Source organism: Rhinopithecus roxellana, chromosome 20 (genome assembly GCF_007565055.1).
Source record: "Rhinopithecus roxellana isolate Shanxi Qingling chromosome 20, ASM756505v1, whole genome shotgun sequence".
NCBI lineage: Eukaryota > Metazoa > Chordata > Mammalia > Primates > Cercopithecidae > Rhinopithecus > Rhinopithecus roxellana.
Window position 1 is genome coordinate 1737528 of NC_044568.1, and position 17389 is coordinate 1754916.

General features: G+C 45.7%; 1 protein-coding gene and 1 long non-coding RNA gene across 4 annotated transcripts in view; one reads left to right on the plus strand and one right to left on the minus strand.

Annotated features, from left to right (window-relative positions):
- SLC5A11 (solute carrier family 5 member 11) overlaps nucleotides 1–17389 on the plus strand; it is a 97780-nt gene that overhangs the window by 69076 nt on the left and 11315 nt on the right. For all 3 annotated transcript variants that reach the window (XM_030925145.1, XM_010367862.2, XM_030925146.1), the window contains 4 exons: nucleotides 1348–1553; nucleotides 7805–7940; nucleotides 16752–16859; nucleotides 17120–17270. In XM_030925145.1, coding sequence (XP_030781005.1) covers nucleotides 1348–1553; nucleotides 7805–7940; nucleotides 16752–16859; nucleotides 17120–17270 — 601 coding nt within the window. The remainder of the gene's footprint in view (nucleotides 1–1347; nucleotides 1554–7804; nucleotides 7941–16751; nucleotides 16860–17119; nucleotides 17271–17389) is intronic.
- On the minus strand, nucleotides 1541–17136 carry LOC115895243. The gene is made up of 3 exons (XR_004055443.1): nucleotides 16727–17136; nucleotides 7877–7952; nucleotides 1541–1750 (listed from the first exon to the last, which is right to left on the minus strand). It is a non-coding gene; the product is annotated as an uncharacterized LOC115895243 (long non-coding RNA).

Consider the following 17389-nt stretch of genomic DNA (forward strand, 5'->3'; position numbering starts at 1 on the left):
CCTGTCTCTAAGAACAAACAAAACAACAAAACCTGAAACCATTATTAGACCTACCGCAAGGTCTTACTCTTTTTTCTTTTTTTTTTTTTTTTTTTTTTTTTTTTTTTTTTGAGATGGATTCTCTCTCTGTTGCCCAGGCTGGAATGCAGTGACACAATCTTGCCTCACTGCAAACTCCACCTCACGGAGCAATTCTCCTGCCTCAGCCTCCTGAGTAGCTGGGATTACAGGTGCCCGCCACCATGCCTGGCTAATTTTTGTATTTTTAGTAGAGATGGGGTTTCCCATGTGGGCCAGGTTGGTCTCAAACTCCTGACCTCAGGCGATTCACCCCCCTCAGCCTCCCAAAGTGCTGGTATTACAGGTGTGAGCCACTGTGCCTGGCCAGTCTTACAATTTAATGGAGCAAATAAATAAATTACTATGTCACATTTTTAATATTTTGATGGTTCAATATATTTGATTTCTTTGCAATCCTATGTATTTTTGCATTATTTAGAAGTATTATTCCGAGAAGCAATTGTAGGAGCGAAGGGAAGACTGGAAATCTCACCGGAAAATCAACCAACAAGAGGCAGATTAATAGGAGAAATGGCATACAAATTTATTAGCATGCACAAGGGAGAATTACAGAGTGATTTCTCAATATCCTAATGTCATATAGATGTTTCTATACCGTACTTCTTAAGGAAAAAGGAGATGGACAAGTGTCGATGATTTCAGGGAGGTAGTAAATTATTTTTAGGGGAATTCAATTGGCTTAAAGAACATACAATGGCCTGGGACAATGGCCAAGAGTATCACTTGAGGTCAGGAGTTCGAGACCAGCCTGGACAACATGGTGAAACCCTGTCTCTACTAAAACTACAAAAATTAGCCAGGCATGGTGGTGCACTCCTGTAATCCCAGCTACTCAGGAGGCTGAGGCAGGAGAATCACTTAAACCTGGGAGGCGGAGGTGGCAGTTAGCCAAGATCGTGCCACTACACTCCAGCCTGGGTGACAGGGCAAGACTTCATCTCAAAAAAAAAAGCAAGAAAGAAAAGAAACTTGGATAGACACATTCATTACTTTATGGTGGAGGTTTCATGGGTGAATACTGATGTCAAACATCAACTTTTACACTTTAAATATTTGCAATTTATGGTTAGGTCAATTATAGTCCAATAAAACTCTACTATTAATTTTTTTGAGTTAAAAAAGAAGTGGGGAGGAGGCTAAGAACCCTTAAGGGGATCAACATTTTTTGGTAGCTCTGGTCCTGCTATAATTTCACCAGTCTCCAGCCATCTCCTCAGCCATGGACCAATCTGAGTTCCTGGAAAACAGGCTTCCTCTGAATTCTAGGTTTCGCCGCAGTTGGTGGGATGGAAGGCCTGAAGGAGAAGTACTTCTTGGCCCTGGCCAGCAACCGGAGCGAGAACAGCAGCTGCGGGCTGCCCCGGGAAGATGCCTTCCATATTTTCCGAGATCCACTGACATCTGATCTCCCGTGGCCAGGGGTCCTGTTTGGAATGTCCATCCCATCCCTCTGGTACTGGTGCACGGATCAGGTACAGGACAGTGGCCTCAGCCAGCTTTTACCTTCTCTTTGCTTCTTTCCTTAGGGTGGCTGAAGTCAGTACTTTTTTCTTCCTCCACCTCTTCTCTCATTTGCATTTTCTCTGCTTCCTTGACTACTTCCTCCTTTCCATTGCTCTACATGCTATTTTATTTCTTGCTCTTGTGAATGTGAACGACAAATCCAAAGCTGCGGATATTTGCAAAGGGGAAAATTCAACACTCTGCTTTTTTTTTTTTTTTTTTTTTTTTTTTTTTTTTTTCTGAGACAGGATCTCACTCTATCACCCAGGCTGGAAGGCAGAGGCATGATCATAGCTCACAGCAGCCTTCATCTCCTGGGCTCAAGAGATCCTCCCATTTCAGCCTCCTGAGTAGCTGGGACTACAGGCACATGCCACCATGCCCAGCTATTTATTACTTTTCTTACTATTTTTTAGTAGAGATGCAGGTCTCACTATGTTGACCAGGCTGCTCTCAGATTCCCAAGTTCAAATGATCCTCCTGCCTCAGCCTCCCAAAGTGCTGGGATTATAGGTGTGATCCACTGCAGCCGGCCTAATACACTTTGCTTAATGTATTAGGTGTTATTTATTTATTTATTTTTAATTGGGAATATCCAGTAGGCAAAGGAGATGATACCTTTTAAATGGGGGTTAAAACTCCTATTGGACATTATTTGTTCAACAAATACACACTGGGTGTCCTCTACATACCAGGCACTCTTCTGGGCACTTAAAATCAGGAGCTAATAAATCAAACAAAGCTCTCTGCCCTTGTGGAGCTTCCCTTCTTCTAATGGGAGTAGACAGAGACAATAAGTAAATTATGTGAGATGTTAAAACGTGATAAATATCATTTTAAACAGTAGAGTGAGGTCAAGGAGATTGAGAGTGTGGTAGTGCAATTTAAAACGGGGCGACAGGTGGCTCACACCTATCATCTCAGCATTTTGGGAGGCTGAGGCGGGAGGCTCACTTGAGTCCAGGAGTTTGAGACCAACCTGGGCAACATAGTGAGACCCTGTCTCAAAAAAAAAAAAAAATTAAAAATTAGCCAGGCATGGTGGTGTGCGCCTGGAGTCCCAGCTACTTAGGAGGCTGAGGTGGGAGGATCGCTGGAACACAGAAGGTCAAAGCTGCAGTGAGTTGAGGTTGCATCACTGCACTCCAGCCCGGGCAACAGGCTTGAGACAGCAAGACCCTGTCTCAAATAATGTAGGGTGCTTAGGGGAGGTGTCATTGAGAAATGACCTTTGACCAAAGACTTTGTAGAAGAACGAGAGTTCCCCGTGATTTTTGGAGAAAGAGTTTGCAGCAGAAGGCACACCCAGAGCAAAGACAGATACATAACTGGTGTGAAAAAAGAGAGGAGAAAATAAAAATGCAGAACCATGTGTACGAGAAGCCCTTTTGTGTTTAAAAAAAAAGAGAGAGAATAGAATCAATATTTGTGTTTGCTTATATGTGCATAAACTCTGGACAGATGTATACAAAACTAAGAAGAGTGGATACCTGTGGGCAGGGAGGCAGGGCAGGTGGGAAGGATGAGTGGGAGCTGATTCACTGCATATGATATTTTCTCGGGTTTTAAACTGAGTGAATATATCACGTGTTCAAATATTCTTTTTCTGTTACATGAAACATCAGAGGCCTATGTATCACTTGGGGAGTTATACTGCATAATGAGGGCTGATGAGAGTTTAATTAAAGCAATAATCATGGCATTGGACAATGGATTTGATGCAGGAGACTTCACAGAAAATGAAACCCAGGTCCCATCCATAGGCCAGCCCTCCTTTGAGCCAAGAGCTAACGACCAAGGCAGTGATGAGAGCAATGCACATGTACTGCCCCTTTAAGAGAGAGACCCCCTTCACCTCCTTAGCAAATCTCAGATAGGAGACACCCTGAGAAACAGGATTGATCCAGGCTAACATCATGGGCTTTAATTTTAACAGACCCGGCCAGGTGCGGTGGCTCACACCTGTAATCCCAACACTTGGGAGGTCAAAGCGAGTGGATCACCTGAAGTCGGGAGTTTGAGACCAGTCTGGCCAACATGGCAAAACCCCGTCTCTACTAAAAATACAAAAAAAAAAAAAAAGCCAGGTGTGGTGGCGAGCACCTGTAATCCCAGCTACTCAGGAGGCTGAGGCAAGAGAATCACTTGAACCCAGGAGGTGGAGGTTGCAGTGAACCGAGATCATGCCACTGCACTCCAGTCTGGGCAACAAAGTGAGACTCCATCTCAAAAAATTAATTAATTAATTATGCCGGGCACAGTGGCTCATGCCTGTAATTCCAGCCTGGGCAACACAGCAACACTCTGTCTCAAAAACAAACAAAACAAAACAGAAAAAGACAGTTGACCCATTCTGCCACTGGGAGAAAGTCATTTGTAAAAACCAGCCAGTGACAATTTCACCTGCCCAGGTATTCCCCCGAGACCATCCTCCTTCTTCTTTTATTGAACCAGTGTTTACTCTTTTCAGGTTTCTGAACTTCTTTTTTATTATTTATTTTTATTATTTATTATTATTATTAGTTTTGAGACAGAGTCTCTCTCTGTCACCCAGGTTGGAGTAGAGTGGTGCGATCTTGGCTTACTGCAACCTCTGCCTCCTGGGTTCCAGCAATTCTCATGCCTCAGCCTCCTGAGTAGCTGGGACGATAGGCAGGCACCATCACGCCCAGCTAATCTTTGGTATTTTTTGTAGAGATAGAGTTTTGCTATGTTGGCCAGGCTAGTCTCAAACTCCTGACTTCAAGTGATCCACCCACCTCGGCCTCCCACACTGCTGGGATTACAGGCATGAGCCACCGCGCTCAGACAGATATCTGAACTTCTGACCTACAGCTCTCTGATCCGGTTTCCACTATCTAATCCTACTCTCATCTATTTCTATTTCATTGACCTGTTGGAACTTCTTTCTCTGGTTTCATCTAACAACAGCGGTGATGATGACAATGACAATAATCATGACTGCTCTCTTTGCTAAAGAGCTGCTAGACACCTGAAAAGCAAGCACAGTTATCACCCCCATTTTACAAGATGAGAGAGCTGAGCCTGGAAAGGTTAAGGAACTCATCCAAGATCACAAAGAGCTGGTGGGGGGATTCACACCTAAGTCCGTCTGCACTTTCAATTGCTCCATTCATTCATTGTACCGCACCTATTGGATGCTCTCAATTCCAGGAACCCACCCCCAGCTGCATTTCTGTGCAGACGTCTGCTCCCTGGTCACCGTGCTGCACCATGACAGCTGTCCCTCCTCCTTTCCCACATCAAGGAAGGGAAAATTTATACATGATTATTATGGAAAAAGCAAGGAAAGATAAAGTGGCTAGATGACAGATGCCATAACAGATGGCTGACGTAGCTAACCATAACCCCTCCTCCCCACATATTCAGATTGCATTTTCTTTCCTCTTAGCTCACTTTTTCCCCCACAACTGATATGTTACTTATTAAGAACCACTTAACTGGGCACAGTGGCTCACACTGGTAATCTCAGTACTTTGGGAGGCCGAGGCAGGCGGATCACGAGGTCAGGAGATCGAGACCATCCTGGCTAACACGGTGAAACTAAAAACCGTCTCTACCAAAAATACAAAAAATTGGCTGGGCGTGGTGGCAGGAGCCTGTAGTACCAGCTACTCGGGAGGCTGAGGCAGGAGAATGGCTGAACCCGGGAGGCGGAGCTTGCAGTGAGCTGAGATCGCGCCACTGCACTCCAGCCTGGGTGACAGAGCGAGACTCCATTTCAAAAAAGAAAAGAAAAGAAAAGAAAGGAAAAGAAAAGAAAAGAAAATAGGAAAGGAGAGGACAGGAAACAGGAAAGGAGAGGACAGGAGAGGGGAGGAGAGGGGAAGGGAGGGAGGGGACCCCTCCGTTGGATGGCCAGCTTGTGATCAGAGCTTTTTTGAATTCTGACTGGCTGAATGCGTTGTGTCCAGTGGGCATGGGTACCTGTCCTTGAAACGTGTTCACTAAGCCCGGTTTGTCTCACTGCTAATGCAGTTAGGTCATTAACAAAAACTGCATATTTCACACTGTCCTGGAGCATACTGATGCCTTCAGGCAACTGTCTCTGACAAGGTTCAGTCCCATGGATTCTGCAGATGAAATGCCGCCCCAGGTGACATCTCTCTCCTCACCAAAATGTGCTGTGAAATCTAAAATAATTACTGGGGCTGTGGTATGGGGTTTGCAGCAAGTCTTACCTCACTACACTCTTCTCATTAAGGGTTCTTTGATGATTTAGTGAGGATTCATTTAGTTGTTTGTGTGGAAAAAATAGTTTAAGGATAAAAAGGCCCTTTTTTTCTGGGCCTGTAATCCCAGCACTTGGGAGGCTGAGGCAGGAGGGTTGTTTGACATCAGGAGTTGGAGACCAGCCTGAGCAACATAGTGAATGTCTGTCTCTACAAAAAAATAAAAATAAACATAAAATGTAGCCAAGCGTGGTGACATAGCTACTTGGGGGGCTGAGGCAGGAGGACTGTTTGAAGCCAGGGGTTCAAGACCAGCCTCCTCAATACAGCAATATAGCAAGACCCCCTCTCTAAATAAAAATTTTACAAATTAGCTCAGTGTGGTGATTCATGCCTATTGTCCCAGCTACTTGAAAGACTGAGGCGGGAGGATCATTTGAGCCCAGGACTTTGAGGCTGCAATGAGCTATGATCACATCATTGCATTTCAGCCTGGACAACAGAGTGAGAACCCATCTCTTAAAAAAAAAAAAAAGGCATTTTTAAAAACTTACATGATGGGGAGTCCAGAGGTGGTTAATGGCAATGGAAACAACTAATATTTATGAAGCAGTTACTATGTGTCATATTCTAACTATTCTAAGTACTTTCACTTCTCTAATTTTCAAAACTGCACTGATATTATGCTCATTTCATAGATGAGGAAACAGACGCCAAGAGAGGTGAAGCTGCTTGCCCAAGGTCAGATAGGCGGGAAGTGGGGAGGTAGAATTTGAACCCAGACTGCCTGTCTCTGATACTCTCATCACACATTGTCTTTCTCTCCATTTCCTGGTTTTCTTTTCTCTGTGATGACTTGGTTTCAAAGAGGCCATCCCATATGATGGCAGAGATGCAGCCAGGCTCTACACCTTGTTCACAGTTAGCAATTGCAAAGGAGGCACCAGGAGTTAGGAAACCTCTTTCCTTTTCTTTTCTTTTTTTTTTTTTTTCTTTTTTCTTTTTTTTGGGGGGGGGGGACAGAGTCTCATTCTATCACCCAGGCTGGAGTGCAGTGGTACAATCTTGGCTCATTGCAACCTCCACCTCCTGGGTTCAAGTGATTCTCCTGTCTCAGCCTCCCAAGTAGCTGGGATTACAAGCATACACCAATGCACCCAGCTAATTTTTGTATTTTTTATAGAGATGGGGTTTCACCATGTTGGCCAGGCTGGTTTTGAACTCCCATCCCCAAGCAATCCTCCTGCTTCAGCCTCCCAAAGTGCTGGGATTACAGACGTGAGCCACTGCACCTGGCCTCCTTTGCCTTTTTAAGGAAGAAATTCCATGGAGAGGTATGGTTGGATTGCCTTGGGGACATGCTTTTCCTTAATGGATCATGGTAGCCAGAGAGGTGGAATAATTCTGTGGAGGACTTTAAATTGGTCAGGCATTTAATTGGCCTGGATAAAAGAGTAGGGAGGGAATGGGGTGGGTGTCTTAGCTACCTGAATTAGACCACAGGGACTAAGCATAGGAAAGAGATGTTTCTTCAAACACAAGCGTGGCAAACCAAGATCCTAAGTCTCCTACACCTACCAAGAGGCTAAACACACCCTTTTTGCCTTAAGAGAAAGCCTTTTAATACAGTCCATTCTCACACTGCTGATAAAGACATACCCGAGACTGGGTAATTTATAAAGAGGGTGAATGGACTCACAGTTCCACATGGCTGGGGAGGCCTCACAATCATGGCAGAAGGCAAGAAGGAGCAAGTTACGTCTTACATGGATGGCAGCAGGCAAAGACAGAATGAGAGCCAAGTGAAAGGGGTTTCCCCTTATAAAACCATCAGATCTCATGAGACATATTCACTACCATGAGAACAGTATAGGGGGAAACTGCCCCCATGATTCAATTATCTCCCACTGGCTCCCTCCCACAGCATGTGGGAATTATAGGAGCTACAATTCAAGATGAGATTTGGGTGGGGACACAGCCAAACCTTATCAGCATTCCCAGTTTCCAACCCCCTTGATCTTTTCCAGGTGATTGTCCAGCGGACTCTGGCTGCCAAGAACCTGTCCCATGCCAAAGGAGGTGCTCTGATGGCTGCGTACCTGAAGGTGCTGCCCCTCTTCATAATGGTGTTCCCTGGGATGGTTAGCCGCATCCTCTTCCCAGGTGAGAACACAGCTAGGAGAAGAGGTCATCGGTATGTGAGTCTCAGACCATGTGAATTATTCTAAACATATTATTAGAAGCCTCAAGAGAATGTAACTACAGTCCTTTCTCTCTTTTTCTAAGACAGAGTCTCATTCTGTCATTCAGGTTGGAGTGCAGTGATGCAGTCATAGCTCACTGTAATCTTGAACTACTGGGCTCACGCAATCCTCCCACCTCAGTCTCCCGAGTGGCTGGGGCTACAGGTATGCACCACGATGCCTGGCTAATGTTTTTTAAAAAATAGAGATGTGGTCTTGCTATGTTGCCAAGGCTGGTCTTGAACTCCTGGCCTCAAGCTATCCTCCTGCCTTGGCCTCTCAAAGTGCTGAGATTGCAGGTGTGAGCCAACACACCCAGTCCTTTCTTTTTTTTTTTTTTTTGAGACGGAGTCTCGCTCTGTCGCCGGGGCTGGAGTGCTGTGGCCGGATCTCAGCTCACTACAAGCTCCGCCTCCCGGGTTCACGCCATTCTCCTGTCTCAGCCTCCCGGGTAGCTGGGACTACAGGCGCCGGCACGTCGCCCGGGTAGTTTTTTGTAGTTTTTAGTAGAGACGGGGTTTCACCGTGTTAGCCAAGATGGTCTCAATCTCCTGACCTCGTGATCCGCCCGTCTCGGCCTCCCAAAGTGCTGGGATTACAGGCTTGAGCCACCGTGCCCGGCCTCCTTTTTTTTTTTTAGCTTTTTTTTTTAAAGACAGGGTCTCACTTTGTCACCCAGGCTGGAGTACAGTGACATGATCATAGCTCACTGCAGCCTCAGACTCCTGGGCTGAAGGGATCCTTGGGAGCCTCAGCCTCCCAAGTAGCTGAGACTACAGGCATGCACTACCGTACCTGGCTATTTTTTTAAGTTTTTGTAAAGACAGGGTCACACTATGTTACCTAGGCTGATCTCAAACTCCTGGCCTCGAGCGATCCTCCTGTCTTGACCTCCCTAAATTCTGGGATTACAGGCATGAGCCACGATGCCTGGCCATAGAGTCCTTTCCTAGTGATGAGACTGAGGCATCTCTATCTAGGCATCTAGTGACTCTATGCTGTTTCTCAACATTGGTTCAATGGGCAGGTCCTATAGGTATCCCAGGCCAAATTGAGTGGAGACTCAACTGGGATCTTGCCTCAACTATATTTTGTTGAAACCACCAACTAGGCTAAGGTCTTGTGGTTCCAGAGCAGTTCTCTGAAGTCTCATGTGAAAGTTTCTCTCTTACTTTAGTGTTTGAGCTTAGTCGTTGGGTTGGGTAACTTTGGCCCAGTGAAATCCTTTTTGGGGTACTTTTTTTTTTTTTGCTGGAGTGCAGTGGCGTGATCTCAGCTCACTGCAACCTCTGCCTCTTGGGTTCAAGTGACTCTCAAGCCTCAGCCTCCCAAGTAGTTGGGACTATAGGCATGCACCACCATGCCCGGCTAACTTTTGTATTTTTAGTAGAGATGGGATTTCACCATGTTGGCCAGGATGTTCTCGATCTCTTGACCTCATGATCCTCCCCCTTTGGCCTCCCAAAGTGCTGGGATTACAGGCGTGAGCCACCGCGCCCGGCCTGGTGTACTTTTCTTTTTTTTAGATGGGTCTCACTCTGTCACCACTGGAGTGCAGCGGCATGATTACAGCTCACTGCAGCCTGGAGCCTGGAGCTCCCAGGCTCAAAAAGTTCTCCCACCTCAGTCTCCTGAGTAGCTGGGACTACAGGCGCCCACCACCATGCCCAGCTAATTTTTGTAATTTTTGTAGCCATGGGGGTCTCACTATGTTGCCCAGGCTGGTCTTGAACTCCTGGGCTCAAGCAATCCACCCACCTCAGCCTCCCAAAGTGCTGGGATTATGGTGTGAGCCATCGTGCCCAGCCTGGTGTACTTTTCTTAACAAATCTCATGGGATATCGAGGCCTCTAGAGTATTTGCCTTAGTTTTTTTCTTAATGTGGTAAGGGAATAGGTTTATACTATGGGGATAAATGATAGTGAGGAGGGGCAATGTCACCAGAAGACACTGTGGTGTCAGAAACTGGTGATCTATACAGAAGTTCACCAAGGATGTTATTAAAGGGGATAGAGGCCGGGCACAGTGGCTCAAGCCTGTAATCCCAGCACTTTGGGAGGCCGAGACGGGCGGATCACGAGGTCAGGAGATCGAGACCATCCTGGCTAACACGGTGAAACCCCGTCTCTACTAAAAATACAAAAAAAAAAACTAGCCGGGTGAGGTGGCAGGTGCCTGTAGACCCAGCTACACCGGAGGCTGAGGCAGGAGAATGGCGTAAAACCCGGGAGGCGGAGCTTGTAGTGAGCTGAGATCCGGCCACTGCACTCCAGCCCCGGCGACAGAGCAAGACTGCGTCTCAAAAAAAAAAAAAAGGGGGGATAGAAAGCAGAAAGTTTCCTCCCCTGTGCCTTATCTTACATGTTACACAGAAGCTAAGAAAGGGTAGGATGAAGTGGTTTGTGGTTGGCTCAGAAGCTTAGTCAAAATAATTTAGGACCCTTAAGAAGTAGGAGAAAAGAGTTGGGGAAGGCAAATGGGGGCACTGTCCATGGTGCTAGACCTTGAACCCTTGTGTTCCTCCAGCCCAGGTGGGATGAGGAACCCACAAATAGTCCCTAGTCTTGCTTCCAGGAAAGGGCAAAAGGCTTGGGAAAACCCAGAGGGAGTTAAGAACTGGGATCTGGGTTTTGCAGTGACTTGGAAAACATACAGCTGTTCAGCAAGTCTTGACATAGAAACACAGAAACGGCTTCAGGCCAGGCGCAGTGGCTCACGCCTGTAATCCCAGCACTTTGGCAGGCTGAGGCAGGAGGATCTCTTGAGGCCAGGAGTTCAAGACCATCCTGGGTAACAATACCAGACCCCCTCTCTACCAAAAACAATTTTTAAAAATTAGCCAAGTGTGGTGGTGCCCACCTGTGGTTTCAGCTACTTGGGAAACTGAGGCAGGAGAATTGCTTGAGCCCAGGAGGTTGAGGCTGCAGTAAGCTATTATTACACCATTGCATTCTAGCCTGGACAACATAGCAAGACCCTATGTCTAAAAAGAAAAGAAAAGAATATGGCTTCAAACAACCCACATTCATTGTGCACTTGCTAAGGGCCAGTCTCTATGAAAAGAGTTTCAGAGTGTAGTGTGGCTATGAATATGGATTCTGATCTGGAAGACCCAGGCCTGAATTTGCTCTGCCGCTTATGAGGTGTTTGGCCTTGCATAAGGCATTTAATGTCTCTTTGCTTCTGTTTCCTCACTTGTATAATGGGGATAATATTTTACAAGGCTTAAAGCAGTTCCTGGTATAGAGGTACACAGTAACCTCTATCCAAGTGTTTACTGTTATTATTTTATATATGTATTACCTCATTTCGTCCTCAAAACAACTTTATATGGTAGGTACTATTATTCTTTTCATCTTACAGATGAGGAAATTGAAGCTTAGAGGAATTAATTCATTTGGCCAGGTGTGATGGCTCACACCTATAATCCCAGAACTTTGGGAGGCCACAACAGGCAGATCGCTTGAGCTCAGCAGTTTGAGACCAGCCTGGGCAACGTGATGAAACCCCATATCTACAAAAAATACGGAAATTAGCCAGGCATGGTGGCATGTGCTTATAGTCCCAGCAACTTGGGAGGCTGAGGTGGGAGGATCGCTTGAGCTGGGGAGGTCGAGGCTGCAGCCATGATCACTGCACTCCAGCCTGGGTGACAAAGTGAGACCTTGCTTCAAAAAAAATCATTCATTCACTCATTTATTTATTCTTCCATGAATTCAACAAATATTTTGAGGCCAATTATCTTCCAAGTGTTATTCTAGAAGACTCTGGGGGCCCAAAAGTGAACAAGACTACAGGATCCTTGCTGTAGAGGGACTTACATCCTAGTGGTGGAGGACAAAGACAGAAATAAGTAAATACATAAGACCAGGTGCAGTGGCTCACACCTGTAATCTCAGCTCTTTGGGAGGCCAAGGCAGGAAGATTGCTTGAGCCCAGAAGTTTGAGACCAGCCTGGGTAACATGGCAAGGCCCCATCTCTAGAAACACACACACACACACACACACACACACACACACACACATATATAGTAGTCCCAGCTACTCAGGAGGCTGAAGTGGGAGAATCACTTGAGCCTGGGAGGTTGAGGCTGCAGTGAGCTGTGTTCGAGCCACTGCATTCCAGACTGGGTGACAAAGTGAGACTGTGTCTCAAAAAAGAGTAAAACAATAAATAATTTTTGTGCTGAATTCTAGGAGGAGGAGGCACAAGGAGATATCAAAAAGAATGTCAGACCAGAGCTACTTCTGACAGGGTTTCCCAGGAAGTCCTTTCTGAGGAGGCAACAGTTGACCCATGCAATGGTTTGAAAGTACACCATAGAGCCAATCAGATTAATAATGGATTGGATGTAAGGGTTAAGGGGGAAAAAAAGGAATCCAGGATCACTCCTAAGCTAAGTGCCTTTCTGGGAGTTACTGAGCTAGTGCCAGATGAGCCTGGATTTGAACCCAGATGTAGCTGACTCCAAAACTTGACTCTTACTCATGCAAATTATGTCTGAAGACCTGGATTGATATATGGAAAATCAGTAACAAGACCTTGACCATCTGTCTTAACAGCCAATCAGCCAATCAATTTCTTTTTTTGAGACAGAGTTTTGCTCATGTTGCCCAGGCTGGAGTGCAACAGCATGATCTCCACTCACTCACTGCAACCTCCGCCTCCCGGGTTCAAGCGATTCTCCTGCCTCAGCCTCCTGAGTAGCTGGGATTACAGGCATGCGCCACACTCCTGGTTAATTTCATATTTTTAGTAGAGATAGGGTTTCTCCATGTTGATCAGGCTGGTCTCAAACTCTTGACCTCAGGTGATCCACCCAACTCCGCCTCCCAAAGTGTTGGAATTACAGGCGTGAGCCACCACATCCAGCCAACAGTCATTATTAAATGAGACACAACACCATGTTCCATGAACCTACGACTTTGTAATGTAGGAGATGAGTCTCGTACTCATGGAAAAATAACATAAACTATATATTGAAATACTCTATCATATGGTACAAGCAAGAGGTGCAAAACAAATTTTAGAGAGTAAGGCGAGTTAGAGAGAGTGAGGTGGGCATGGTGTATTTGAAGTCCCTCTCCCTTCTCTGGAGGCCCAGACCAGTGCTTTTCAAAGTGTGGTCCCCAGTTCAGCAGTGGCTCCTGGGAACTTGTTAGAAGCGCCAACTTTCAGTCCCCATTCAAAACCTTCTGAATCAGAATCCCTGGAGGGACATCTGTTTTTTTTTTTTTTTTCTCTTATTATTTTTAACTTTTAATGTTTTTAATTATTTTAATACAAATTGTACATACTTATAAGGTACAGTGTGATATTCTGATACATTATACAAGGTGTAATGACCACATCAGTGTAATTAGCTTATCTATCACCTCAAATATTTATCATTTCTTTGTGTTGGGGGCAATCAAAACCCACTCTCAACTATTTGAAAATGTACAATAAATTATTGTAAATTATAGTCACTCTATAGTGCTATAGAACACTAAACATTATTCCTCTTTTCTAGCTGTACTTTTCTATCCATTAACCAACCTTTGGCTACCCTCCTCCCCACTACCCTTCCCAGCCTCTAGAAACCACTATCCTACTGTCTACTTCCATGAACTCAACTTTTTAAGCTTCCACATATGAGTGAGAGTATGCAGTATTTATCTTTCTGTGCCTGGCTTATTTCACTTAACATAATATTCTCCAAGTTTATCCATGTTGCCATGAATGAACATGAAAAAGAATTTCATTCCTTTTTATGGCTAAATAGTAGTCCACTGTGTATATGTACCACATTTTCTTTACCCATTCATCTGCTGACAGACACTTAGGTTGATTCCATAGGTTGGCTATTGTGAATAGCGTTGCAATAAATGGGATGCAGGTATCCATTTGCTATACTGATTCCAATTGCTTTGGATATGTATTAGTCCATTTTCCCACTGCTATAAAGATATTACCTGAGACTGGGTAATTTAAAAAGGAAAGAGGTTTAATTGATTGACAGTTGCTTATGGTTGGAGAGGCCTCAGGAAACTTACAGTCATGGTGGGAGGCAAAGGGGAAGCAAGGACCTTCTTCACATGGCGGCAGGAGAGAGAAGTCCAAACTCAGAAAATCACAGATGTTTATAAAACCATGAGATCTCCTGAGAACTCACTCACTATCATGAGTACACATGGGGGAACCGCCCCCATGATCCAATAACCTCCCTCCCTCGACATGTGGGGATTACAGTTCCCTCCCTTGACATGTGGAGATCACAATTCGAGATGAGATTTGGGTGGGGACACAGAGCCAAACCATATCAGGATATATGCCCAGTAGTAAAACTGCTGGATCATATGGTAGTTCTTAGTTTTTTGAGGAACCTCCATACAGTTTTCCGTACTAGCTGTAGTAATTTACATCTCCACCAACAATGTATAAGGGTTCCCCCCCTTCTTCACATCTTCACCAGCATTTATTATGTTTTGTCTTTTTGATGATCCCCGTTCTAACTAGGGTGAGATGATATCTCATGAAGTTTTGATTTGCATTTCCTTGATGATTAGTGATGTTAACCATTGTTTCATATGTCTGTGCCAGCCACCTGTTTTTTAACAAGTCCACTAGAAGGTTGAGAACCCCAGGTCTAAAGTGCCAGTTTCAGGACAAAGCATTTGGCCTCCCTATTTGCACTTCTGTCTCCACCACGACTCCACCCGCTCCCTCCTAAACCTTCAACTGAGTCCACAGCTGCATAAAAATATTTTCTGATCCTGAGTTCTTGTGAGCCTGGAAAAAAACCCTCTTCCGCTAAACCCATCTGAGAAATGGCACGTATTTTTATTTTTTATTTTTTCATTAAACTTTAAGTTCTGGGATACATGTGCAGAACGTGCAGGTTTGTTACATAGGTATACATGTGCCATGGTGGTTTGCTGCACCATCAACCCGTCATCTAGGTTTTAAGCCCCACGTGCATTAGGTATTTGTCCTAATGCTCTCCCTCCCCTTCCTCCCGACCCCCAGACAGACCCCAGTGTGTGATGTTCCCCTCCCTGTGTCCATGTGTTCTCACTGTTTAACTCACACTTATGAGTGAGAACATGTGGTGTTTGGTTTTCTGTTCCTGTGTTAGTTTGCTGGGAATGATGGTTTCCAGCTTCATCCATGAGAAATGGCACATATTTTTAAAGAAACTACATGGAAATTAAGAGAGAAGCAAAACAATCCTCAAAACACAATCCCAGCACTTTGGGAAGCCAAGGCGGGAGGAACGCTTGAGGCCAGGAGGTCGAGGCCAGCCTGGGCAACATGATGAAACCCCGTCTCTACTAAAAATACAAAACAAAACAAAACAAAACAGAACCTGGGTGTGGTGGCACGCCTGTAATACCAGCTACAGGCTGGGAGGCTGAGGCAGGAGAATCACTTGAACCCAGAGGTGGAAGTTGCAGTGAGCTGAGACTGTGTGACTGCACTCCAGTCTGGGTAACAGTGAGATTTCATCTCAAGAAAAAATAAAAATAAAAATAAAAATTAATTAATTTTAAAAAAGAAAAAGAAATTAGCTAGGTGTGATGGTGCCTGCCTGTAATTCCAGCTACTCGGGAGGCTGGAGCCTGGGAGGCTGGGGTTGCAGTGAGCCAAGATCGCACCACTGAACTCCAGCCTGGGTGACAGAGGTGACCCTGTCTCAAAAACGCACGCACCCACACCCACACACACACACACACACACACACACACACACACAGAGTTTAGAAATGCGGTATTTACAAAGCCAATCTTCTCTACCTGAGCTTTGAAATAAACTAAGAGTTTGCCTCCTGGTCATAATACTTACTAGCAATATAATCTGGAGAAACGAACCTCTGGGCCTCAGTTTATCTGTCTTTGAAATAGGAGTAATAACAGTATCTTCCCCATAGAGTTGTAAAAATTAAATGAGGTATATGTACAAAGCTTACTGAAGCTCCTGAGTCATAGTAAACCTTCAGTTAATGTTGGGTTTGTGGAAAAAGAAGGTTTTGTGCTATGTTTGGATTTAACTGGGCTAGAGGCATCTTATTTCAGGCATCAGAGGGTGTAAAGCATTCTGACAAGAGAATCTACTCCATACAGGAAATGATTCATTTGCCCAGGACAGGTGAGCAGCTGTTATTGAACAGTGAGTTAATGATCATGGGCAGATCACTTGAGGTCAGAAGTTCGAGACCAGCCTGGCCAACATGGCAAAAACCCATCTCTACTGAAAATACAGAAATTAGCCGGGCGTGGTTGTGGGTGCCTGTAATCCCAGCTTCTCAGGAGGCTGAGGCAGGAGAATCACTTGAACCTGGCAAGCGGAGGTTGCAGTGAGCTGAGATCATGCCACTGCACTCCAGCCTGGGCGACACAGCAAGAGGCTCTGTCTCAAAAAAAAAAAAAAAAAAAAAAAAAAAAAAGACATTATTGTTAAGACTGGCCACTAGCCACTAGGTGTCCCAGCTTCAACTGGGTTATGATAACAATAGCTGAAGCTTTTCCAGCACCTCCTATAAAGTCATGTTATTGTCCTAGTTTTACAAACAGGGCAACTCATCTCAGAAAGCGTTAAGTAACAAGGTCACAGCTTATAAAGTCTAGACTCTCTTTTATCTCATTGAGCTATAAACTTCCATATGATAAGCCTGTGTCCAGCCCCATGTTGCCTGGGCCTGGGGCTCTGCGGGCCTGACTGCTCACCTCTGGGCCTGTGTTTCCTCCGTAGATCAAGTGGCTTGTGCAGATCCAGAGATCTGCCGGAAGATCTGCAGCAACCCCTCAGGCTGTTCTGACATCGCGTATCCCAAACTCGTGCTGGAACTCCTGCCTACAGGTAAAGTCCCTTCACCCCTGAATCAAGTCCCCTGGAGCACCCAGAAAGGAGATCACTGGGTGGGCTCTGATCCAAGGCAGGGCCAAGAAGGGAGGGCTGGAGGGAGGAACAGGCTCTAGGCTCCCCATGAAAGGCTCAGTCCTGCAGGAAGCTCTGCCCCGCCGTCCTCCCTGAGGTTCTGCCTCCTCCAGTTGAACCCACTGGGATCGGCTGCTTTGGCAGAAAAGGGCCGAGGCCCATGACCTCCCTTCCGCCCCCAGGGCTCCGTGGGCTGATGATGGCTGTGATGGTGGCGGCTCTCATGTCCTCCCTCACCTCCATCTTTAACAGTGCCAGCACCATCTTCACCATGGACCTCTGGAATCACCTCCGGCCTCGGGCATCTGAGAAGGAGCTCATGATTGTAGGCAGGTAAGTCCCTACTGGGTGGGGCTGGGGCAGGGGGAAGAGAGAGCTGAGCCCACCCACAGGCAAAGTCCAGGTCCAGCTGGCAACTTATCCAGGCTGAAGAGCGTTAGGACTCCATGTGC